General features: G+C 35.9%; 1 protein-coding gene across 7 annotated transcripts in view; it reads left to right on the top strand.

The window, feature by feature from the left end:
- DNAAF11 (dynein axonemal assembly factor 11) overlaps nucleotides 1–25,000 on the top strand; it is a 34,385-nt gene extending 9,385 nt beyond the window's left edge. For 3 of the 7 annotated variants that reach the window (XM_064397525.1, XM_064397538.1, XM_064397509.1), the window contains 7 exons: nucleotides 774–954; nucleotides 3,620–3,697; nucleotides 6,306–6,394; nucleotides 8,002–8,071; nucleotides 8,890–8,985; nucleotides 15,025–15,110; nucleotides 24,725–25,000. In XM_064397525.1, the coding sequence (XP_064253595.1) occupies nucleotides 774–954; nucleotides 3,620–3,697; nucleotides 6,306–6,394; nucleotides 8,002–8,071; nucleotides 8,890–8,985; nucleotides 15,025–15,110; nucleotides 24,725–24,911 (787 nt within the window). In that variant the 3' untranslated portion in view covers nucleotides 24,912–25,000. Of the gene's footprint in view, nucleotides 1–773; nucleotides 960–3,619; nucleotides 3,698–6,305; nucleotides 6,395–8,001; nucleotides 8,072–8,889; nucleotides 8,986–15,024; nucleotides 15,111–15,348; nucleotides 15,596–24,724 lie in introns of those variants that run through there. The other 4 variants (XM_064397531.1, XM_064397517.1, XM_064397553.1 and 1 more) reach the window with 3 other exon arrangements.
- Nucleotides 25,001–25,789: the final 789 nt, after the last annotated feature.

The raw sequence follows: 25,789 nt of genomic DNA, 5'->3' as shown, positions 1-25,789 counted from the left end.
CATCTATAATTGCTTTTGCCTTAGTATTATTTTCAGTATCTGAAGGCTGAAATGGAATATTGCAGGCCTTTGGTGTTGATTTTCCCACTTCTTCCACTTCATGTCACTGACATTACCTAGACAGCAGCAGGATTTTTTTCTGGGGTCATCTTCTATTGCTCTTGCTACTCATTTTATTTTTAATCCCTTAGAAACTGTTTTCTGTTTTCTGCCTGCAGAACTTCAGGCAGCTGAAGTTCTGAGGTGTGTCCTTATAGATCACACCTGTATCATAAATTTAGTTTTCTCTCTCTGTTGATGGAGATTTACAGAAACTTAGAGCTAGGGAGAAAAAAAATTATTCAGGTGTTAAGATTGCATTTGAGGAGATGCTCATTGCTACCTTATAAATTTCTAATCTGTTGCTGCCTAATATTGGGAATTCTTAAACAGCAGATGGACTGAAGGTTTTTTTCTCACCTGAAAGTTGTGAGGGTATCTGAAAATTCTTTTTCTGAAATTAAATCTGTTGGACTATCTATCAGGGTTTTCAGGGGATTAGGTATAGCCATACTATCACTTCATAGTTGGGTAAATGAAAAGCATTATGTCAAAATATGCTTTGTTGATTGACAAAAGAAGCAGAGCAGAGAATGTTCTCCAAATATATAAGATACCATTCTTGGTAGGAATTGTACAGTTGTTATTGTTGGAAAAAATATTATTGCAGTAATTTATTAGCAAGTTACTCTTCCTTAATTTCATTGGGATAATATTTCAGTGATCTTGTTTAGCCCAGACTCCACACAGGAAAAACCCAATCAGGCAGAAGGAGATGGAGAGCGGGAAGGATGCAGAACAGTTGAAAATGATGATGAAGAAAGAAAATTTTGGGAGGAGCCTACACCATACACTCCAGAATCTAGATTAGAAACTCACAGATATATTGAAGAAAAACGGAGAGCTAAAGACAATGTAAGGTACTTCTTTGTTTTAATATCTTTGATGAATTGAAAAGAAATTTTCAAGGGCACAGAGAACAGGCAGATGATTTCCTGACATTAAATATTACTGAGAACTGACAGCTTAAATCCCTGTTGCTTGTTAAAATAGGCTTATACAGTCTAAACTAAATAGTCATATTGTTGATTTTGTTTTCTTTCACTTTCTAAACTTCATTTAAATACTCCTTATTTTATTTGTCCTCAGAGTTTTTAAATATAATTTCTTATTTCAACTTCTTTTTATTTATAGAGTTTAGAAGTTCCACTTTTCTGTTGGCTAACTGTTTTGTGTAGTTCAACATTTAACATTCTGCTAGAAAAATTTATCCATACTGCAGATTGCATTATGTAATGCAGGTCATCCTGAAAGTTTTTTGCACAAGTGGCATTTCAGGCACTTTTTCCATGTAACTAAGAAATATTTTTTCTCATACTTTATCAAAGATATTTGTCACAAGACAAAAGATTCTTTTGTCTGTGCTATTTGGTATGGTGAATCTGAAGAAGTTTGGTCCCTGAAAAGCCTTTAAAATTTTATAAGCTTGTTACTTGTTTTGCTGAACATGAAAAATATATGCAGATACTTGCAAAAACCCCCAGTATTTTATTGCTGCTGGCTTATCAGTTCCACAGACATTGTAAACAGTGTCTTTTTATTTACAATGTCTTTTTCCTTTCTTTTTTCCTCTCTCTTCTACTTATAGAACATAATTTGTGCTGGAGATTTTTTTAGCTGTTCTTTTTAAGGGCTTGCTTTTTAAAATTTTTATCAAGGCTAAGTATTGAAAAAGTCAGTCCTAGGGAATTCTCCAGGAAATCTGGAAATGTGCATAACTTGTTGCTACTATTAATTCAAGTTCTAGCACTTTCCTGGAAGAACTTCTGTGAAACTCAGCTTCGAGTTTTGCTGTGTTTGGAAATGCCTTGCTCTAGTCAAAAGCAAGTGTATTTCAAATGCTTCCCTTCAAAAATTTAAGGACACTCCAAATGGTATTATAATAAAGATAGAATAATTAATTTCTGAATTTTTCTAAATTTCTAAGGCATTGAAAGAGTTTAAAAATCCTTTCATGAGTCATTTGATTTAGTGTTGAGAAGAATTCATGGCATCTCCTTAAAATGGTTCACATGAATAGACAATTTCATCTGGGAACAGATTATTAAAAGCTAACAGGTGGTAGAATATAATTTGTGAGCTGTTTCTGAGAACATCTTTTGAGCAGAAGTAGTGGTTCATTCACTTTGCATTTAAGTGTCAACTCTAGGAGTTCAGGTGTGGAGACTGGCAGCCCACAAATCCCACATAAAAGCTGATTTATATTATAGAATAGTGTTTAACACTTGGATAATTGTCTTTCTTAAACAGACATTGGTTTTATTTGTTGTTCCAGTAGGCCTATTTAAGTGTTTTTATTTCTTCTTCAAATCTATTGTATTTATAGACCAAATCTATTTTTCTGGGGTTTTTTCCCCCCAAAGTGTTCTAAATCTGTAATATTTTATATCTATCATTAATGATTTACCTTTAACATGCTCTTAATCTTGAACTTATAGTAAGAAATAGGAACAAAAAAGAAGCAATGCATTGTTGTTGGGGTTTTTTTGAGAAATGTTTTCCCTTTTAATATGGTGACTAAAGTGGTCATACCCACTATATTGACCAGCTGAATAGTGGATTAATGCAACATGACAATTACGGTGCTGTATTTTTGAAGAAAACTCCATATTTTTACTTAGATGTGAGCAAACTTTTATTTTTCATTTTATTAAGATTCCTTGCTCTTCCTTCACTTGCTCATAATCTAAGTATTTACACAGGAAAATAGCAGTATTGCAAGTCTTAATGATCTTACTGTGATCTACGTTGTTTGGGCAGATACATTTACGACTAAATGATAGTCAGATATAGTCTAATTGCTCATAGCTGGAAATGGATAGTGAATATTAAAGTAACATATCAGCACATCATCAATAAATCAGGAATATGTATTGCATTTTTTGAACAAAGAACACAACAAAAAATGTAATATATGCATCAACAAATAATCTGTGTCTGCCTTTTGGTCCTACTGTATCCTATTTGATGCTGCTTTTAATCTTTTCACCATTGAGATTCTTTTTGCTGGAGCAAAATAGTGATTGAGAGGCAAATGTTGTTTGAAGACAGGCCAGCATTTATTCAGTAGGAATAATCAAGTGAACATGAACAGAAATTGTTTAGAATTGCTTGCCCATACATCAACCCAGTTATCAGTGGCAACACCTCATGATGCGTTTGACCGTTCCGAACTAGAAAAATGCCCCATTTCATACATTTAAGCCATCCATGGTTTTCTTGTGGTAGACCAGATAATTTGATATATTTCTGTTTGGTAATGGGCGTGGTGACATGCAGTAGAAGTCACTGTGCATGTAAGTTGTGACATAAATTATTTGCTCATCTTTAAATTATGTTCTTGATGTGCAATTGGACCTGTGATGCAATGTTTTGTTCCTGAACTAAATTGTAGCCTTAACATCAAATACTAGATAATTCTTACCTCTTGCCATCTTTTTCTTTATTTTTGCTATTAAACATAATAATGCCACTTTTTAATGATCTAACCATAAACAATATTTCTTTCTGTTTTGTTAAGGGAATCAAAAAAGAGAGAGAAGACTACTTGGACATTGGTCACTGCAGAAGGAAAAGTTCTGAATGTGAATGTGCCGAAGTATGTGAGGTTAAGAGGTTAAACAGTCTAATCTCTCTGTAGTTGATTTGGGCAACTATTTCAATATATGTGACAATCCAAAAATAAGAGGGCTGAGAAATTCTTGCTGTAGTATTATATTCCTTGTGGGACAACTGTATTCTAAATTTATATTCTGATGCTGGAAAAAGAATCAGTTGTCATTGCGCTAAGTGTTGAAGATTGTTTAATTTAACATCTTTGTCTTTAAAGATGAAGAACTTGTTTTTCTGTAAAAGAGATATTTTAGTCTTCTCCCTTCTGTAGTAAGGCTCTTTCTTGGAGCATCTTGCTAATAGTGTAAAAAGTTTAACTGTTGAAGATAAATGTGGATGTGAAGTCATTTTAAATGTGAAAAGATACATCCCAGTAATCTTTCTGGACAAAATCATTCTGTCCTCCTATGACAGGTGTAACACTGGCAGAATTGGGAAGGATAATCAGCTTCTGTGTCATGAGGCCCTGTGACCCTGAGTGAGGTCTCCAGCAACACAGGATGGGGATACAGAGGAGTGTCTTGTGTTTTACCATTTTGGGTGTTTTGGAATGAGTTTCCAGGGATATCAGCCATTGATTTTACTTGAACCAAACCTTCATTTTCTAAGGGAAAGCAGGGGACTGAGTGCAAACATTATTCCTTGTAAATAGCTCCCCATAGGGCCTCCTGCAGCAGAGTGGGATGAGAAAGTGGCCACTTACCTTTCTGCTGTTCTGTGAAGAAGTTTTTCCATTTAAGAATGATTTAGCTGCAAAACCAAATCTATGAACATGCTTATCATTAGCATGAAAACTGCTTTCTAAATCTTGGAAATTTAGAAGTTTTTGTAAATTCAAGAAATTTTATGTAGTGCAGAGTTTTCAGTAGAACAAAGAGAGTTAAAGATATGGAAGATTTTAGTGTCATGTTTAGTGTCATGTAGAGCCATGTTTAGTCTATCTATACCAGTAGATACTTTCCATTTCATTGATGTACTTTTTTCAGTAAAAAAAAAGTACAAAAAAATTTGTATCATTTTCTAATCCAAAAAGACAAGCCTAAAATAATTTAAATCTAATGTTAATAGAAGTTGTTTGTGCCTCTAAAAGGCAGAGACATTTAGACTAAATATCTAGCTATCTTTTTTAGAAGAAACAGAGTTCACTGTTAGTAGCATCCCTGTTTGTGTCACCCGAGTTTTCTGAATTTAGTCTGTGGATGTGCCCACATAAAGGCAGACCAATGAGCATTTTTTGTCATGACTTCAACAAGAATGTCACAGCTGTTCAGTGCAATCTGGCAATGTATTGGAGAGACATAAAGAATGAGATACAAGTAAGCAGATGGTGTTCTCCAAAGTTTTTGCTTCAACGTGGAAGTCTCATGTCCATAAAAATGTCCAAACTTCTCTGATGTTCTTTTGGAAAGTTAGCAAGAGGGATGTCTGCTTGCTGCTGAGGACAGACTGTTTCTCTTCTTCAGTTCTAATTAAGATTCCTCCTGGAAAATTTTATGATTCTGTCCTCTTGTTCACCCTTCATGTTTTAGTGGATTCTCAAGATCAGTGATGCAGTAAGACAGGAAATAAAGCTGTTTTGTATTCTTTGCATTTTTCCATTAAAAAATACTTGAAAACTACAACCCTTTGTAAACCTTCTTGCAAATTGACTGTTCCAGAATATAGGAGAGCAAAGAGTGAAAAATATATCTATAAAATATTTTTATTGCTGAAAAAAATTTATCATCTGATCTGTTAACATTTAAGCATCTTTCCATTACCTGAACTCATCTTATCTAAGTATTTTAATGTCACTGAAATAGCCCAGATAAATTATATTAAGCAAAATCCTTTCATTTAATACTAAAAACTAATTTATCAAAAGCTTCTCATTTGTAGGTAATTTCATTCTCTTTTCTCTCTGCTTTCATACATGGGAAATGTTTGAGCATATGAGCAGAATTTGTAAGTCTAGACTAGATCTCCTTACAGTTGTAGTAATAGATGGCATCAGTTTATAACTGGAAAGATTCATTGTCAGTTTTAAGAACACAGCCAACAGTTCACAAACACACAGCTAATACAATCTACAGGCTCATTTTCAACAAATATAAAGCTCATAGAATCAGGGATATTATGCAAATCATGTTTTACTCTGGAAATGCACAGACAGATTTTTATACTTGGGGCAAATCAATTACTGTAAAAAAAGTGCATGTTTTTTAAACATACAGTAAGGTTAGAATGACAAAATTCTGTGTTTTTCATGCATTTTGGAACTGCGTTTTTCTATGAAGATGTAATAGAGCAGACAGGTTTCACCAGCAGATGTCTCTCGTTCTGCATTGTCAGAATGAACTTAATTTTAACTGACCTTCAGCAGAGGATTTTTTTTCTTTTTCTTGTGGTTTCAGTAGGGAGAACAGAAAATAAATATCAGAATGACCTTGGCTCAAATGCCAGTTACTTTTTTCTGTTCATGGGGCAAATTGCAATTGTTTCTAAATGATCACATGACATATTGTATAAATGGTTTTTGTATTCATCTAAAATTGCTAACATTTGAACTATGCTGTAATGTTTGCTTATTCACTCCAACAATATTTATCCTGGAGGTGTTTCTTGTCATTGTTATTAGGCTTCATTTCTCTCTGAAAGATGATGAAGAAAACAATCAGATCATCTTGGATCTTGCTGTTTACAGGTCAGATCTTTTTTCCCAATAATTTTTGTCACTCATAAGATGTAATACACAGAGTTTCAATTATACTGCTCTCTGTAATGGGGACTTTTCAAGAAGAAAACAAATAATGTCCTAAGTGGATAATGGAACCAATCTCAAAAACTGTGCCAAAGAAGTGAGGCTGAATAACCAAAGCCCCTTCAGACTGTTCTGTTAATCCTGAATGGACACTGTGTCTAATAGTCCTTTTGGGAACTGATATTTTCTGCAGCCCACAAGCAGGTGTCTTCCACACCACTTCTCTTATGTAAAATCTTTTCTGTTCTTCCTTTGCAGATAAGGGCTGTAGGGAATGGGTTTTTGCTCATGCTTTGGCCCTAGAAGTGCTTCAGTACAGTTCGTGTGCTTCTAGTTAAATTCTTTTTCTCCCTGAGACAGAGTAGACTTGTCTTATTTTCCTTGATTAGTGGAAAGAGTCCATGGCTTGTGCCTATTCTTGAAATGTACCAGAGCATTGCTTGGAAGAAATTTGGTTGAATCAGGCAAAATATGACAAAGAGGTAGTACATGTACTGCTAAGCATCACAATGACCTTTTCCATTCTTCAGGAAGGGGCTGGAAACCCACAAATTTATCTATCCATAATAGATAGATAGACTTGTTACATAAAACTTGAACTAGTTTTATAGCACAAAAATATTATTCATGCCTGGTGTGCTTTCCTTGAAAGTCATTAATTTCCCTCAAAAGAAGTTTGCTCTGTTTCTGACTTATAAGATACAGATATTTTTCTGGAACCTCAGAAAACCTATTCAGGTGCAATAAATTGCTGGATGTACTGCAGAATCACAGAATCATTTAGGTTGGAAAAGGCTTTCAAGATCATTAGTCCAGCTTTTGACCCACCACGGCACTAAGTGTCACGTACAGTCATTTCTTGAACACTTTGGCCCCCTGGGTAGTCCATATTTTAATAGTCTGTGCTCACTGCGCTTGTAAGAAGTGCAGACTAAAACATTTGAAAAATTCACCTATAAAGTAATGTTGTAAAAGAAGGGAAATGGGAAATACATACTTGTGCATTTCCTTGAGTCACACCAGGTGTCACATAGGGAAGAGCCCATGTAAAAGTGGAGTTTTACAGGCCACAAATTTTGTTTGAAAGATTTAAAATTATTGTGCTTTCTGGGAATAGAAAGTATATCTGTTCATTGTTTTCCAGCAAATTCTGTACAAAAAAGGGAATTTCTGTTATAATTGTAGTAGTAAAACCTTCAGAAGGAAAAGTAGGAAATTATTTTCACAATTTTAAGTAGCACATAGATTAACTTTCATATTAATGTAAAGAACTAAACTAACAGATGAAAGAGCTTTTTGTTTTCCTCAAGGATTTTGAATTCTTGTAGTTATACAATAATTAATGTCATGGACTTTACAGAATTTAGACATTATTATAAATGACATTCACAGGAAGATCATGGGGTGTTTTTCCCCCAAACTTTAAATCCTAATAGTATTTTGGAAAATTTAATAACTGAAATTTAAGCTTGTGCTTTATAAACTGTGAAAATTTAAAGAGCTATATGGTCTTTGTTGATTGATTCATTTGTTTCTATTTCATTCTGAAGACATTTGGACACTTCCTTACTTGATGTTGATGTGCAGCCAACTTACATACGAGTACTGGTGAAGGGAAAGGTTTGTGATTTCTTGTACATTCATTTCAAATCAAGAGTTCATGTTTGCAGTGGACTCTGGATCTGACTTCTCTAAGTTACCAATCATTTGCATCTATGCAGAGTGAATGTTATTTCAATACCAATTATTTTGAACCACCCATAAACTGTGGAAGTCCTAACCAGAAGACATATAAAGCCTGAAATAAATGTTCACTTTCCTTCTCTCCTCTCTTTTTACTCCCCTCACTCAGTGTACCTTAATTTACTTTAGAAGAGAGCTTCCTGGTTGCCCTAGGCTAGAATTTAGCAATTTCACAGTCTGGAATTTGTAGCTGACAGAAACCAATGGATGTATATTCTTTTGGAAGGGCATTTAAAATGTCGTTCTAGTGTTCTCTCTTCTCAGTGGTTTTAATTTTATCATAATTTTAGAAAAAAATTCAAAGTACTTCCACAGTAAACCAAAATCCCTATTTTTAACTGAGCCAACTGCATAAACAAGACTTGAGAATTGATTTATGTCAAAATAGACTGGATAATCTTTCTCATTTAATTGCTAATATAAGTCAAGCATCATTTATAACCTTCTTTAGAAATGCCACTTCAGGAATGGCAGCAATTCAGGAACATACATCTGACTCTACTTGTAAGCAAAAGCTATTTAGCATAATTTATTAGGTTTAGTAATACCATACATAAAGTGAAAGCATTTAGACCTGCAGTGTCCTTAAAATCAAAGGATGAGATAGTGGTGGCTTTGTATTTGTTTTGTCCATGTAAAAGAATGAAAAAAAAATATTTTAGCATTATCTACTTCAATTCCGTTTTGTTTCATAGCCTTTTCAGCTTGTGCTCCCTGAGGAAGTGAAGCCAGACAGCAGCTCTGCTAAAAGATCACAAACAACTGGCCATTTAGTTGTCACCATGCCAAAGGTATGTAAAATAGGAGACATCACACAAAGGTCCTTAAACGTTGTGAGTACTTTGGGAATGTCTCTGAGTTACAGGTAACATCTGGCTTGCTAAAGATATGCAGTCTTGCCTTTCCCATCAGGGCATATTTTCCAAAAAAAGGAACATTGCATAAAGACAATTTAATTGCAGACCCAAGCCTTAGTTTTTAAAATCCCTCTAAAGGAGCATAACAAAAATCAGTATTAATAGAAATTCATATTTCCTTTACTTTAAACAAGATCAGCTTTTTATGTGCTAAAAGAGACTATGCAAAACATGCAGTATTATGCAAATGTCAAAGGAGATAGGATTTTTTTTAAATAATGAAAATAAACACATACCTACTTCCTTTTTCCGCTTGTGAAATAATAAGAACAAATCAGTTTATCAAAATTTGTGTGGCACACATATCTATGAAGGTTACATATTTGTTCAAATAAAGGGATGGTGCACTACTCTCATTTCTCATGTGTTTGGAAAAAGAGTTACTTAATTCATTTTCCTTTCATGCTCTGCCTGGCTGGAAGGGATCCCCTGACCAGCTGTACAAAGTACTCTGACCATAGAGCAAGAAGGTTGTGGCAAGATGGTGTTTCAGCTGAAACTGCTTGGAGCAGACAGGGAGCTGGAAGTTCTAGGGAGATGGAGTTCCAGAGATGAAAATGGATTATATGGTGGGGTTCTGGATGCTGAGGGAGAAGTTAATCAACTGCAGCATCTTTTGCTGTTGTCTGGGGAGGGTTGGGCTGCTTTTTAGGCCTCTGTAATACAGTAATCCACCCCAGGGATAGTTATAGGGAAAACCAATCTCTTGGTGCTCTAGCCTTACTCTTCTGGCCTTTAGGAAATTTCTCTGCTTTGTAAGGGCAGGGGATATGTGTGAGTTGACCAGAATGTATCAAATACATTTCCTTCTGAAGGAAGAAACTATTTAGCTGAAATAACTTCACCTGCTATATGAGGTCATTTTTTTCTCTTTGTGCTCTGATTTAATTCTGAGACTATGCATCTAGTAGCTCTAACTTTTGGCTCTAACTTTTGTGGTTATTACCTTCTATGTTCCCTTCTACACTCCAGTCCCATACCATCTGTCTGTCCTATGAGGACAGCCCCTCATCGAATCACAAACTGTCTCTCTAGCATCAAACATGCATTTTTGCCAAAAATTGTAAGAACACTGCAAATTGTACTTGCTTGGTTAAGGTAGGTATTTTCTGAATGTTCAAAATTCACTCAAATGAGAATTTATGTTTCCATAAATTTGCTTGAAAATGAGGCCTTGACATTTGTCATTTTGGATAGCGCAATTTTCAAATGTATATGATTTTTTTTGTTTAATAGTTACTTGTCTTTGCAGTTTCTGTCCCGTATTACTCATACATCTTGCTAGTTCCTTTGTGGATGATCAATGCCTTAGAAAATGTAAATATTTCCAAGTGTTTCTGGATATGTATTAACTCTGCTGCCTACCTATAAAATCATACCTAAATCAGCAAAATGAATATTCTCTCTCCACACTGTGATTGAGAACTGCCTTTATTCCATTATTAACTTTATATTTAACCTACCTTGATATTTTAGCTACACCTACGTATTTTGCCTAGCCTGAGGCTCTGGAGCATACTTCATCTCAGAATACATGATTCTCATGAGGAGAGATAAGCACTATAGAATAACTGGGTAGATGTTCTCAGCTTGGACTTGGTTTGGTACTGCTTGAGTAGCTTGGACACAGGGAGAGATGCCTGAATGGAATGCTGCAGGGTGTCTTTGTTGTCAGTGGATTCTGGGAAGCAGCTTTGCAGGAAAGCACCTGGGAGTCTTGGTAGCTGAACATGAGTCAGCAACACCCTCTTCTGTCCAAGAACCCCAGCTGTGTCCTCTGCAGCTTGGGAGCATTGCCAGCAGGTGGAGGGAGGCCATCCTCCCCCTCATCCATCCCCCCATGTGAGGGACACATGGAGTGCTGCATCCAGTGCTGGGCTCCCCAGTGCTAGAGAGACATGGACCTGCTGGAGAGAATCCAGGAAAGGGCCACAAAGGTGATCAAGGAACCAGAGCAGCTCTCCTGTGAGGAAAGGCTGAGAGAGCTGGGACTGTCCAGCCTGGAGGAGAGAAGGCTCAAGGGGATCTTATCAATACACAGACATACCTAAAGGGAGGCTGCAAAGAGTCAGAGCCAGGCTCTTTTCAGTGGGGCCCAGTGACAGCACCAGAGACAGTGGGCACAGACAAATGCAGGAGTTCCCTCTGAAGACCAGGAAACTCTGACTGTGAGGGTGGCCAGGTGCCTGCACAGGTCACCCAGGGAGGTTGTGAATCCTCCATCCCTGGAGATATTAGAAAGCCCTGGATGTGGTCCTGGGCAGCTGGCTCAGGTGGGCTCTGCTTGAGAAGGGACTTGGATTAGATGATCTCCACAGGTCCTTGCCAATCTCCAGCATTCTGTGATCCTGTGAACTTCATGGATTTGCTGACCAAAGATGGATCTGTCTTACTTCACTGCAATTGCATATGAAGGATACTAACCCATTGTTCACTGTTTTTTTTACTGTCACAGAACCTGTTCTCTTCCCCTAGAACTGAAATAGAATGCTCAGTTTAAATTTTTGGGGCATAGATCCTCTTCAGATGATCTCTAACCATAAAAATTTTATCATTATGACTAATGGGATGTAATAGAGGAATAAAAGTAAATGAATAATGATTGACAACAGGAAGGCCAATAGATATTTTTCTTGCAGGATATTGTGACTGATTTTATCAATGCTTCAGAATACTAGTTCGAGATCAGCAACTTAATGGGAATTCCTCTTAGTAAGTTAATAGGAAGACCAGAATACATTCAACTTCTTTCAGGCTGTATCAGTGACAAGACAAGCTTAATGACTATATTACATTGTATTTTGTCCTTACATAACTGAAATGTTGTCCACTAATCTAAAAATAGTTTCCTATAATAAGCTTCGTGCAATAGTATCCTAAAAATATCTCTCTCTTCCCAGTTACACAATAGAAACCTATCTGAATTCTAAGTGGTTTTCACTTGTTTTAGTGAGCTTTCAATCAGGTTAATAAACCTTTCACCATTCATCTTCCAGTCTGTTTATAGTTTCCTAGTCTTTAAAAACAAAGCAAAACCTCTTTCCTTGCCTCTCTGATGAGCTTCTCACATCACAGATGTTGGAGATAGTAAATTCCACATGAAGTAAAAGAAAGGAATAATTTTCACATTCATTTGTGGAAACATATTTTTAACCATATTACTTGCTACACAACAAATCACTACATAATGGGTGCCTTTCTAAGGCAGTGTTTACCAACATTTTTTGGAAGGTCATCAAAAGAAACTGAAGGACACACTGTTCAGTGAAATAATATAGTGACACTTTCAAAGTGTAGTGTTTATACTGCAATAATCCTTTGTATGGAGATTTTACATGAGTGAGGTAACAGTGACTACATTGTACATGCCTTGTGTTCTGGGAAAAATATTTGTGACATGAGGCTTCTCACATTTTGAACCTCTATGCTCTGGCAGCATCATCTTTGCAGATGATGCAGGCAAATGAAAAACTGGGAGACTCTTTAATAGAATTTGACTAAAATTGGCATATTAAATAAATGATTTCATAAAGTGTCATCAGTACATTACACCAACATTTTAATTACTCCCTCCGTAAAAGCATCAAACCCCAGTGTTATTAACAAGCAGGTTTTATTTAGGGTTCTGAGACATCCTCTGTCATGTTTTAAAACTTTCTTTTTCTTAGTTTAGTGAGTCAGAGAGTAAAATTTGGACTTTTGATTAATTCTTTATTATATTACCAGCCACAAATGAATGCTGACAGCTTTTTATTGCAGGGGATTTCAAAAGAGATTAGAAATTTAAAGATCAATGAGATTTAGATTCCTTAATTAATCTAAAAATAGGAGTGGTGTGTATTGTGCATGTCAGTGTTATTTGATAGAATTACTTTATATAATTCTTACTTATCTAGGTATGGTAAATGCAGTAATATTTCATTACCATCAAAGGCATGTGGAGACACAGCTGTGGAACCCTAGAAATCTAATAATCCTTAAGCATAAATATGTTTCAGGGAAAATCTGTTTACTCAGAGAAATTCCCATTGTAGAATAAGAAAGCCATTGTAGGAAAAAAAAAAGATGGACTGAAAATATGAATAAAAATATGGCTTTCAGATATCCCTTCTGTTTTCTCAAATATACTCTAGATTTTATTTAAAACATCTCTATCTAGAATCCTTTGACAATGATCTTAGAAGGCATGCATTTTCTGTTTTCTAATTAATCATTGAATCATAGGATATGCTGGGTTGGAATCATAGGATATGATCAGGATCATCAAATCCAAGTCTTGGCCCTGCACAGGACACCTCAAGAGTCACACCGTGTGCCTGAGAGCATTGTCAAAGTGCTTCTTGAACTCTTTCAGGTGTGGTGCTATGACCACTTCCCTTGGGAGCTGGTTACAGTGTCCAAACACCCTCTGGGTAAAGAACCTTTTCCTAATATCCATCCTAAATCTCCCCTGACACAATTCCAGGCATTCTCTTGGGTCCTGTCACTGGTCACCTGAGAGAAGAGATCAGTGCCTGCCTGTTCTCTTCCTCTCATGAGGACATTGCAGACCTCACTGAAGCCTCCCCTCCACATTCTTCAGGCTGAAGAGACCAAGTGACCTCAACCACTTCTCATACAGCTTCTCCTCCAGAGCCTTCACCATCCTTTTGGTCTCCTTCATATGCTCTCAGCTTCATGTCTTTTTATATCGTGGTGCCCAAAACTGTACACAAAAATTTAAATATTAGAAATCATAGTATTAGTATTGTAAATATTAGTATCAAAGAATAACTTTCAGAAAGCTTCATTATATTAATTTAGTCCATTTTCTTATATACCACAGGCTTAAAATTTCACACTGTTATCTTACCACTGAGCCCAAAGTAGGCAAATCCTAACCCTTCCTAAGTTCCAAGGTCAGTTCTTGTCAAGGATGTATTTTCTTAGGAGTGCAGAATCAGCACCTTTCTTCACCATCCTTGATGGTGTGCTCTGAGGACAAAGTAAGAAGCACAAGTCTCAGGGGGATCAGCAGAATGAATTTCTGTTAAAAACAATGAACATTTGAAAAGAGGAAAGGTAGAAAGAAACCTCTGTCATCAGAGCATATACAGAACCAGAGGGGTTCAGCCTTTCACACTGATTTCCAGAAACAGATGACTGAAGCTACAGACTCTGTCTTTTTATAATTTGGGGTTCAGAGTGGAGACTAAATTCAAAGGGCTTCTGGAACAGACTGCTCTCAAATCAATTGGACTATGAAACAGTCAATAATATGAACTACTTGGTATAGTTCCTGTTCTTCCTCCTTTCAGATGCTTAAGGGATCCCTCTCCCATGCTGTTGTTATGAAGAGAAAGAGACAAGACATCCTTTTGCAATCTCCTTTCTCAATGAGATACCCTTTTGTCAATAACCAGTCTTCCAAAATATCATGATGGATGTGTTTTCTTTGAGAAGGGGAATTCATCTGGACTTTGAACCTAAGTTTCTGCTTTAGCAAAGGAGCTGAGGGAGTTTGTGGTCACATGTCATTTGAGTGAGGAGATTGCAGAGGATTTTTTAAAAAAAAATTCAGAACGGGTACTTGGACACCAGAACCAAAATGCAGTCAGTAATGTGTGTTATTAACATGGTGCTAAACAAGATGGTATGTATTTAAACACAAGTGGATATATGTATTTAAAGACTCTTTTATGTATAATTTTATAAATGTTTGACTATATTTCCATTCAGATAATTTGGTTTAACTTGCCTTATGTCTGTGTTTCATGCTGAGTGAAGTGTTAAAATGTAACAGAAAGAGTAAATGTCACAAGAGAAAATTTATGCAGACACTCACAATTTTCTATTTTTGAAAGATTATTTAAATGCTTGCAAGCAAAAGTGTCAACTTTTATGAGAATTATGTTTTGTCTATTTTTATTTTAGGCTAAAGAAATAATCCTGGCTAAGCAAAAAGTTTCAGCTTCAATTAAACATTCTGACTGCAATACACAGCAAAAAAACACAAGAAGGTAATTCCTTTTTATCTTCTGCATCAGTTTTGTTTTTATCAGTATGTTATTCACATGACAGAATCTGTACTTCTTTTATGTTATTGATGAAAATATGAAAATATTGATTAGTGTCAAGTAAAAGTATGTCTAAAAGCTTTAGATTAATTACCTGTCTGGTGCTGTTTATTAAAAAGTCATCTCCTTCAATAGCAGAGCCAAAAATCCACTTATTTTTGCCTATAATTTTTTCCATCAGCTTATTCAGGTTGTTAACTGATATATACTGAAACAAAATCACCTACTGAGAATGGCCTCTGCAGAATTCCTTGCTGTGGAACCCAACTCTGGAAACCTTTTAGAAAGCAGTTATTTTGAGTCTCTCTCATGAATGATTTTCCTAGTGTTATACAGGTTGATCTACTGCTCTAGTAAATAAGTTCAAAAAACAATTCTATAAGATTTTGTAACACAAATCCATCCTATTAAATATGATGTCAACTCCAGCTCTTGAAATCTTGTAATTAATGACTGCCCAAAGCAAGTGAATATCAGTGATGCACTATTTTCTGTTTTTACCCTTAGCAAGTGCTACTGTAGATAGACAGTGGGGTTCATAAACACTTGGCCTAAGTACAAATACCATGATACGTGTTTTAATCTGTCCTTTTCCTTTTGCTATAACAATGGTATTCATACCAGAATAAGGTATTGTAACAGCAAAGTCCCTTAAGCTGTTTATCCATTTATATTTGAAGTGTTTCACTTGTTTCCTTGTTTGATTTTATTGTGTTGAGTCTTGTTAAAAAGGCTAAGCAGTTAGTAAAAAATGGCATTTTGGATCATGGCTGTTCTAGGACACTGGCAAAATGGGTCTGCAAGAGTCAGTTGTAATTAATTCTATTTTCAATTTCTTATTTCTAAGAAAAATCAGTCATTAACTTCTTTTCTTGATGATCTGCCTTATGAGAAGATGAGAGGGCACCTGCAAGAATTTGTTGAGGTTACTAGTGAGCCCCAATGACTGTACCCTTTCCTTAAGCAGCAGTCATTACAACAGTGTATCACTCTGATTACAGAGTATTTCAAATATTTTTAGAAGGTCTAGGTCAAGTGGAGCATACTTAACTCTCCATTATACTTGCAAAGTCATGGAAATCAGTTGAAGTTCCTGATGACTGGAAAAATGGAAATATTGCACCCATTTTTAAAAAAAGAATAGAAAGAAGGAGGCTAGGAACTTGTCAGCTGACAGGATATCATCCTCACCTTTGGGTTTTCTACTCTGCCTGGGAATCATGGAACAGATCCTCCTGGAAGCTGTGTTGAGGCACACAGAGGACAGAGGGGTGATTCAGGACAGCCAGCACAGCTCCACCAAGGGCAAGGCCAACCTCGTGGCCTTCTGTGATCAAATGACTGTATCAGTAAACAAGAGAACAGCTACAGCTCTCATCTGTCTGGATTTCTGTAAGGCCTTGGTCATGGTTCCCCACAACATCCTTCTCTCTAACTTGGTAAGGCGTGGATTTGATGGATGGTTGGTTCAATGGATCAGGAATTGGTAGGATGGTTGTGTCCAGAGGGGAGATCTGGATGGAGATCACTGACAAATGGTGTCCCTCAGGGATCAGTACATTTTCATGTCAAGCACACTCTCAGCAAGTTTGTGGGTGACTCCAAGCTGGGTGGTGCAGTTCACATGCCAGAAGGTGGGATGCCATCCAAAAGGATATGAATGAGCTTGAGAAGTGAGTTCACATGAACATCATTGTGTTGAACAAGGTCAAATGCAAGGTGGTGTACATGGGCCAGGACAGCCCCTGGTATAAATAAAGGCTGAGAACAGAAGGGATTGAGAGCGGCCCTGAGAAGAACTTGAGGATACTGGTAAATGAAAAACTGGGCATGAGCAGGCAGTGTGCTCTTGCAGGCCAGAAAGCCAGCCATGTCCTGGGTGGCATCAAAAGCAGCATGGACAGCAGGTTGAGGAAGGGGATACTCCCTCTCTGCTCTGCTCTGTCAAGACCCCACCTGGAATTCTGCATCCAGCTCTGGAATCCTTAGTACAGGAAAGACATGGATCTGCTGGAGCCAATCCAGAGGAAGGCCACAAAAATTATCAGAGGGCTGGGAGCACCTCTCATATGAGGAAAGGCTGAGAGAGCCTGTGTTCTTCAGTCTGGAAAAGACAAGGCTTCAGGGGGACCTTCTAGCAGTCTTTCACACTAAAAAGAATCTCCTAAAGAAGATGGGGACAGATTTCAAGGCATAATTGTTTTAAAGTAAAAGAGGGGGAAAATATAAGAAAGAATTGTTATGAAGGTGGTGAAACACTGGCACCAGCTGCCCAGAGAGGTGATGAGGGCCCCACCCCTATAAACATTCAAGGTCATTGAATGGGACTCTGAGCTGCCTGATTTGCTTGAAGATGTGCTTTGCTCATTGCAGAGGGGTTGGACTGGATGACCTGTGAAATTCCCTTCGATCCCAAACCATTCTGTGAGTCTATTCCATGACTCTTGCTTGCAAAAGGAACAGTGCTTTCCCACAAAATGCAGCTAAATCTTTAAATCCATTACAAGAAAATAAGTTAAAGAAACAACTTGTGGACTAGGAAAATGTATTTCCTTAGAACTCTCTGCCTTAAGTTTTGGCTGCACAGTAAATATTTAAATAATCATAGAAGCATGGAGGTAATTATGTGAAATGGTGCCCTTTTCTGCCAACTGATGAACTAGATCTTCTGTGGGATAGTGAAACTCCAAAAATTTGTGTTTGATTTCTGTGCAGTTTTAATAATATGCTTCCTGCAAATTTTAAGGATTAAAATATTACAGGAATATATACCACAAAAGTAGAAGTAGGAAAAGAGTCTTTGAATTACAGATCTTTCTAAAAATAGTATGTTTTGACCTCTTTAGCTGAAAAGTCGCTGACTAGCCAGATGTTAAAAATTTGCTGAATAGTTGTCTCTTAGATTACAGAAGAACATTCATTACAGTGATTGTACTTGACAGCTACAGATGTCTTAGCTAAATGCTGTCAGACATATAATCTGCCAAACTTTAATGCAGAGCTTTAAATCTCTTTAACTCTTGTTAGCTAGATTACATGATGATACTGTCATTACTTCTGCCATGTATGAGAGATTTCTTCTGTGACTGTATATGAAACTGTATTTGGAGCCTTCAAAGAGGCAAGTTTCTGTGGAAGGAATTATACTGATCTATAATATTCAGACTAATATAAAAATAATAGACTGATCCATTATATTTACAAAGCCTCTATTAATGCAGTAGCTGAGTGTGCCATTCCTTACTGGAACTGGCCTCACAGTTCAGCTGTAAGATACCAGAGCTGAGTTCTCCATAGCTGCATAGGGGAAATTCAGATAGGTAGAAGCTGACTTTTCTAAAGTTGTACAGGAAACCTTAAGAGTAACAGTTACATAAAGTCAACAGTCCTTGTCTCATACTTTCACCTTTAGACTATTCTTCATTTAGTGTGTTGGAGAAGAAAAAAAATAAACACAAAATGTCTCTAAATGTAAATATACACACATTTGAGTTCCTCCAGTAATGAAATATTCATAAGAATACAACTTTTTTCTTTAATTTTTTGAGTTTTCTTCTTTTGCTTTTATTTGTTTTGTTTTGTTTTGTTTTTATTACTGTAGATCTTTATATACAGAGAGGTTGAGAAATGTAGCCAGAGAAATGGTTTAATTTGAAGAGGCAAAGGAATGGATGATTAGCAACTTCTGCAGAATTAAAAACTAATGAAGAAATTCTGATCTATACACACTTTTTATATTGAAATAAGGAATGTAAAGTAGAGGTGATTCCTATCTTAGTAGTTCAAGCATTGCAAATCTGACTGCTCTGTGTCTTTTCCCCTCTTAGCTTTGCAGGAGTGCACTGGGTACAAGTCAGCACGTGCTCTAGAGAATGCCATGTAATGCATTAGGTTGGAAATCTGACTTACATTCTACTGGAATCAGTTCTTAGTGGCAGTGAATGGCTTTTGGCAATTTTTTGTTTTGTTTTTATTTTATTTGGTTTGGTTTGGGGTTTTTTTCTTCTGGATTCCTAAGGAGGAAAAAAAAGAAAAATATGCTGCTGGATTGTCCACCTCTCTCTGCTGGTGGAGCCCCTAAATGCCTCTGAACAGGCTATCCATTTTCAATCAAATTTCACTAATTGTGAGAGACATAAAATATATAAAATAACCTGTAAGTTATATTGAACTTCAGACTGAGAAAACTTGAATGTTTTTAATTACTGTATTGGATTTTAATTTCAATCTTTTTCTAGCAAACATGTCATGAAAAGACTCATTAACAGAACTTCTTGTATGGTTTGCAGTTTCAGTGATAAACAAGCATTACTTTACTTTTCTTGGAGAAGTCTTTGGTTTTAGTTGAGCTTTTCTTTGCTTATTAACAAATAAAGAATAAAAAACTGATTATTTCAAAAATTTCCTACAGCCATCTCACTTGAGATGTTACTGATGATGAAACATACTGCAAAGCTCTGTTTTACTGGATGACCCTGATTTAGCTTGGTTCATTTTGGTGGAGAAGAGGTAAAGATAAAATTTGTGGGAAAAAAAATGTAGATCTAAGAGTAGGAATCTTTCTTTGGGAGTGAGAAGTTCTAATTTGAATTCTTAAAGCAGTCCTTGTGAAGTGTCAGAATACTGCCTTTCCACAGACTGAATGGCTGAAAATCTCTCCCAGTCTTAAATTCCTACATCTTTCATGGAGGGATGTGATGAGTTGGAAGGGGGAGAACTCTGTGTTGTGAAGAGAAATACAGTAGAACAAAATTAGTAATTTCCTCAGGACTGGGAAGAGGAGGTAAGATGAGGTCAGAAACTGAATGGTGTTGCAGATAAACTGATCTGAAAGAGCTGCAAGGGGATTTATGTGATCTTTCAGAAGCCAAATTCTCAGTGTCTAAACCAAGCACAAACATTTCAATGTAAAGAAAGACAAGTGCATCTGAAGAGTGGCCTGAATGACAGATAAGTAAATGTGTGCAAAGATCACAAATGAAAAGTCAGTTATCAGTTCTATTGAGATGTGATACTTTTGATAAATACCTGGATTTTGATCACAAATCTTAAGAGCTGAACACTTTGCAGAATTAATATTTTATGGTAATGAAGTTTGCTAGCTGTCATGAAGACATTGAGAACTTTTAGAATGCAAGTAATATTGTATAGGAAAGAGGAATCATAGGAACTGTAATTCACTTGGCTTCTTAACCAGAAACTGTAGTCAGATATGACTAAGCAACATGCTGAAAGTGTTTTTTAATCAAACTAATCTCGAAATATGGAGTAATTTGAATTCTCATAGAGGCCTGGAGCTAATCAAAGTAGAGGGTGTGCATCTCCATCACTTGACTAATTAGGAGAACAAAACGTGAGGTTCCTCAGAAGTGATTTGCAGAAAACTAATTTGCACATTGACATCTGATAATCCTTAACTATAATAAAGGTGAGAAGGCTTCAGAAACGTGCCCTTCTGGAGAAAGCATTCTCAAAGAACACTTCAGTTAGTTCCTGATCACTGCAGTCTAAAGTTATTTTTGGTTGTGCAGATGGGACAAGGTCAAAAGTCTGAGGAAAGACGTGGACTTAAAAGTTGCTTTCTACCATTCCATAACTTTGAAAAAACTTTGTTAGAATAAAGTCAGTTTTCAGTATATGTTTCCCAAATGTTTAAGAGTTTCAAGTTTGGCTGACAAATTTAACAGTGAAAGGAGAGAAAATAAGATGGTATTATAGCCACATATAGAAATTCAGAGTCAATTTGCATATTACAGATATTGGAGCATATTTCTTGCTTGCAGATATGGTCAGTTTAAAATTTAGTATCTTGAAGTGATTATTCAAAAGAAGGAAAGGGATGGAACAGTGAAGTTGAAAATGTCACAGTGGCTATGATTTTCTGTCTACCTTTTAGAAACATGGACATTAGTAATATATATATTCTTAGTTTGGTGAATCCTATTTGTGAAATGTATTTGTCTTTTAGAACAGAATGGCCTAGATATCAGCCTTTTCTTTATCAGAGCATTTACCACTGATTTGTTAGTTATTCTTCAGTGTTGTTTTGTCCCTGACAAATGCATTTGATTCTACAAGTATTCATGTCTTTCCACTGATTCTGAACACACTAGTAACATCTTCATTCTAGATACACACATATACAGAGATTTAAAAGGTCTCTTACACAATGAAAGAGGAATTCATTTTCTAGGTACATAATTATTTGCTTAGATTACCTAGTAGATTTTTTCAAAGCTTACAATTTCAAAAATTGAGACCAGAGTATGGCAAGTGTCCTACCTTCACCATCAGTTTTTAACACACCTAAATAAAGAATTGTCTAAGCTCTAAGCTCTCAAAAGAGATGTCATTCCATATACTGGAATCAGTCTATTTTCTTATTTAAGAAAAGGATTTATTAGTACTTTGTCTAGGGTGATAATGATTTTTTTGTCCTGTTTCATTCACAATATTAAAAGATTTGAAAAAGTGCCTCTTCATAGTGCTTGGTTGTGACTCCTAAATATCTTTATATCCTGATACCAGAAAGGAAACTTTCAGTCACATGTCAATAACCATATATTCTGGATCAAAGATCCAGAAACCCAGAAATGAAGAATCTCTAGCAATCTAAATTTTATTGAAATTCAGAAGTTGACACAGGGAAATATAATTTAAATATCAAATATGGGGATTAAAGACTGTAAATAAAAGTGTAAATTATCAAGAAATACAGATATGAATAAGAAATTATCAGATATGCCGTATGTCACACACCAGATTGTTCATCAGGCTGCTATAGATATGCAAAACTTTCTTTTTGGGGCATCTTCTAATTTTATTCTTTAAAAGCCTAATAAAACTGTGTGGAGGTAGAAATAGCCTTTCAAAGGGAAGAAAACGTCAGGAGGAAATAAAGAATTTAATTTGTTTTTGTGTGGTGCTCTAGTGTTTGAACATAATGTTTTAGGTTGAGAACATTCAGCTGCAGGTAGCAGTGCCATAAAAACTGTGAACTTCATCTGTTTTTAGACCTGAACTTGAAATAGTTTGCAAACACTGAGGTTTTCAGGTATGTTCTCTAGCTTCAAGGAATATTTTTGTTTCCATAACAGCTGTTTTACTATTGCTCATGGAAGAGCTTCAGCAACAAGATGATTTTTAGTCTGTTAATTACGTGGAAAAACCCTTGTTCTTTCTTCATAAAATGACCTTGACTTCATCAATACCCAGCCTCTTTTGCATAGATTGCATGATGAGAGGAGTAGATCTGTGTTGCAGCTGCACTGATTTCAGCCTAGCAGAGTCTTGCTGTCAGCCAATTGTTGTATTGTAGTAGCTGGGATAGCACTGTGAAGCTTTACTAAACAAGTACAGAATGTTTGATCATGTTCATGCAAGTACATGAAAACCCACTTCCTTTCTGGAAAAATTCACTGTGTGTGATTCCCAGTCTTACCTGTTGCCTGTTGCTAACTTACTTTGAGATCACATGTATTGTTGCAATTTTGAGATGATGCAATAACCTTGTCATAGCTTGTTGATGTGGATTGTTACTTATGACACTCACTGTTAATTTATTTCTGGAATGCTGAAGTGTATTCTGCTATTAAGCAATAAGATATTCAAACTCCATTATTGTGTTTTCATGACTGACAATTTCTACAATTTTAGAGCTGTTGAACAAATGTGAGATACCACTGCTAATTGAAATACTTCATATTAAGGAAATTTTTTTCTAGCATGTGATGGAGGCGCAAGCTGAGCCTAATTTATTCTCATGTTTGTGCTTTTTTAGCTTTTTCTGAGGTGCCTCAGCTTAGTGGTAAATGATTAGTTTAAGGGTCTGCTCTCTTTGTGATCTCACCAACAGCTACTGATAAAGTGATTCCAGGTCACAGCACATTTCATAAATTACACAGGGGAAAAAAATACCCTTTACTTTTGGGGGATGAACATTTTTTGGAGTGTTGCCACAAATGAACAGTTTTTTGTTTCATTAAATAGTATAGTGCAATATCAGAAAAAAAAATCTAGCATTATAAATTGAAGAATGTTCAGAGTAAAGAAATAAGAATTTTCTTGTATTTGTTTTCATTACCCATAAAATTCTACTCTGAGTAATTTTTGCTTATGCCACTATTTGAAAAAGATTTATGCAGGTTATTAAAGCAGCTAGCTTCTCTGGCTGTTTTCTGCTCAGAAAAAAATTATCAAATTATTCTTTTGGTACAAGAAAAATCTAGTGCATAGAGCTGAAAGAGGTGGTTAGGCTGGTGATTGCTTCTTCTGGAGCTCCTGGAGGAGCCCTTCCTGCTGTCAGTGAGGGCTGGGATGCCTGCTCATATCTCCCAGAGCCTTGATGGAGAAGCATTGGCAGAATCTGGAAGCTGCCCTGCTAAACTCTCCCTGTTTTAACAACTAAAGATGGTGTATTTTCAGTTTAAAATTTTTTGCTGTACTTTATATTCAAATTTTCATTTTCTGTGTTGTCATGCATAAAATGGATTCTGTCACGCAGACAGAATTCTGCCTCCCCCTTGTTTGTTCTATTTCTAAGGAGCCTTTCTGGTCTCCTGGGTAAACAGTTTTCTCACATCTCTGAAGGGTGAGGCACTGTCTTTTCTAATGCCGAGCTGGGAACTGTGACTCAGTATAAAATGGAGCATGAAGATGTACAAATCATGGTGTAATTTGAAGAAATTAAACATAATTTTACAATTAAATTTCCGTTTTGCCATTTTTTCCATGTAAACAGTTACAAATTGCATGAAAGCAGGTTAGATTTTTTTCAGTTTAATCATTGAGCTCCTCTCTTAGAAATAAACAATGAGATTAAATGCTGCAAGACAGAGAGTCTGTTTCACATATTTGATCATCATGTGATGTGGATAGGTTGCCTTAATGAGTGGCCATTTCTAAGTGTCATCTGAAAGAGTATCCTTAATAGAAATAGAATGTGAAAATTGTGTTAAAACTCTAGCTTTTAATTTAATGTAATTTTTTTTCATCATAAAAACATGGTGAGGATTGCCAAAATATAAAATTAGCTGATCAAGGCAGACAAGTCCCTACACTTGTATTTTCTGTATAAATGCAAGTATTTCTGTTTTCCAAAGATGGACCTGACACCTAGAAATTAATAGACAATCAGTGAGAAGGAACTGTGTAAAAAGGAAGAGAAGAAAAAAATTTGGATTCAAAAAAATGATCTTACATCAAAAGCCAGCCATTTGTACTGTGATACCAGCAGTCACCATGCTCTGATATAAACGGAATTACAGCTATCTAAAATTAACTTTTGAAGTTGGAGACTAAGGATTCTTTTGTACAAAATCTTAAGATTTTGTATTACTTTCATGTGTTTACACTTTGGGTTTTTATTTAGCAATCAATTCTCAAGTTACAAGAACTCTTAACCCTGGTTTAATTGTACTCAGTAACAACCCTCATACCATGTGTTTATAGGCAGGCGCCCAAAATAGAACCATGGAATCACATAATAAATTTAAACAGTCCTGTTATATTTGACACTGAAATGATGTTTTTTTCCATTTATTTCCCTCTTGTCTCAGGAGTGGACAAGTTGAGAAGTTGGAAGTGGATCCTAGTAAATATTCATTCCCTGATGTGACAAAGATAATCCAAGAAAAGGAAAAAACTGGACAGGGACCTATAACACTCCAACCACAGAAGGTTACAGAGGTTAAGAAGAGCTGTGTTGATTTTGAAAATAATGAAGATGTTCCTCCCTTAATTTGAAACAGTCTGAAATATTCCCTCTATAAGTAGTGTGAATGCTTGTGTTGAATTCATTACCCTATGTGTAAATAAAATAAGATAGAGCTGAAGTTGGCAATGTCATTACATTTCCTATCAATAACTTTTTTATGCTGGGGTTTTCTGCTGCATTTTCTGTTATTATATTGCTATATAAATTCTTCTTTTTAGATTGTTTACTTAGTAACTGAAAGTAGAATAGGGGCCTTATATCAGAGATTGTAATTTCTTCAAACAATTTACTGTCTGGGTTGAGAGATGACATTACTGTAGAAAAAGAGAAAAGGAAGAAGGAAGAAAGCACTTGTAACAAGAGTTGTGATTTTTCTCATTAAACTGAGGATAGGAAAAATCTCTGTGTACTCCTTCAGTGTTTTCATTTTCATGACAGACAACAGGAGAAGAAAAGGTTATGGTTGGAGTGATATTGCTGTAATCTACCATTCATCACTGAATCTCCAGCATAATGCACAACTCTTGGATTCTGGAGCTTTCCTAATAATCCCACTCCTTGAAGGTTTTGGGAGAGAATAAAGAGAAACTTCAAGAAAAAAAATAAGTTGAGTGACCTACATCACCTTCCTTATGCATTTGTAATTGTTTATAATGGAAGACTTCATTTGGAAGAGAAAATGCTTCAGATTCAAATCAGCTTTTGCTTTTAGTCAAGAGCAAGCAAAGTCATGAAGAATCAAACAATATTTTCTGGTTAAAACTTGTTTTCATCCTTAAGATAGAAGATTAGTAAGTTGCAGTTATAACTGAACCAGTGTTTAAGTTCAGATCATGCCCACAGTATCCTCAGCACACAGCCTTTGAAAGTGCTGTGTCCCTAATTGTGAAAAACATCGTGCAAAAAC

The sequence above is a fragment of the Passer domesticus genome, chromosome 1, assembly GCF_036417665.1.
Source record: "Passer domesticus isolate bPasDom1 chromosome 1, bPasDom1.hap1, whole genome shotgun sequence".
In the NCBI taxonomy this organism is placed as follows: Eukaryota; Metazoa; Chordata; class Aves; order Passeriformes; family Passeridae; genus Passer; species Passer domesticus.
This window is presented reverse-complemented; position numbering and strand designations above follow the sequence as displayed.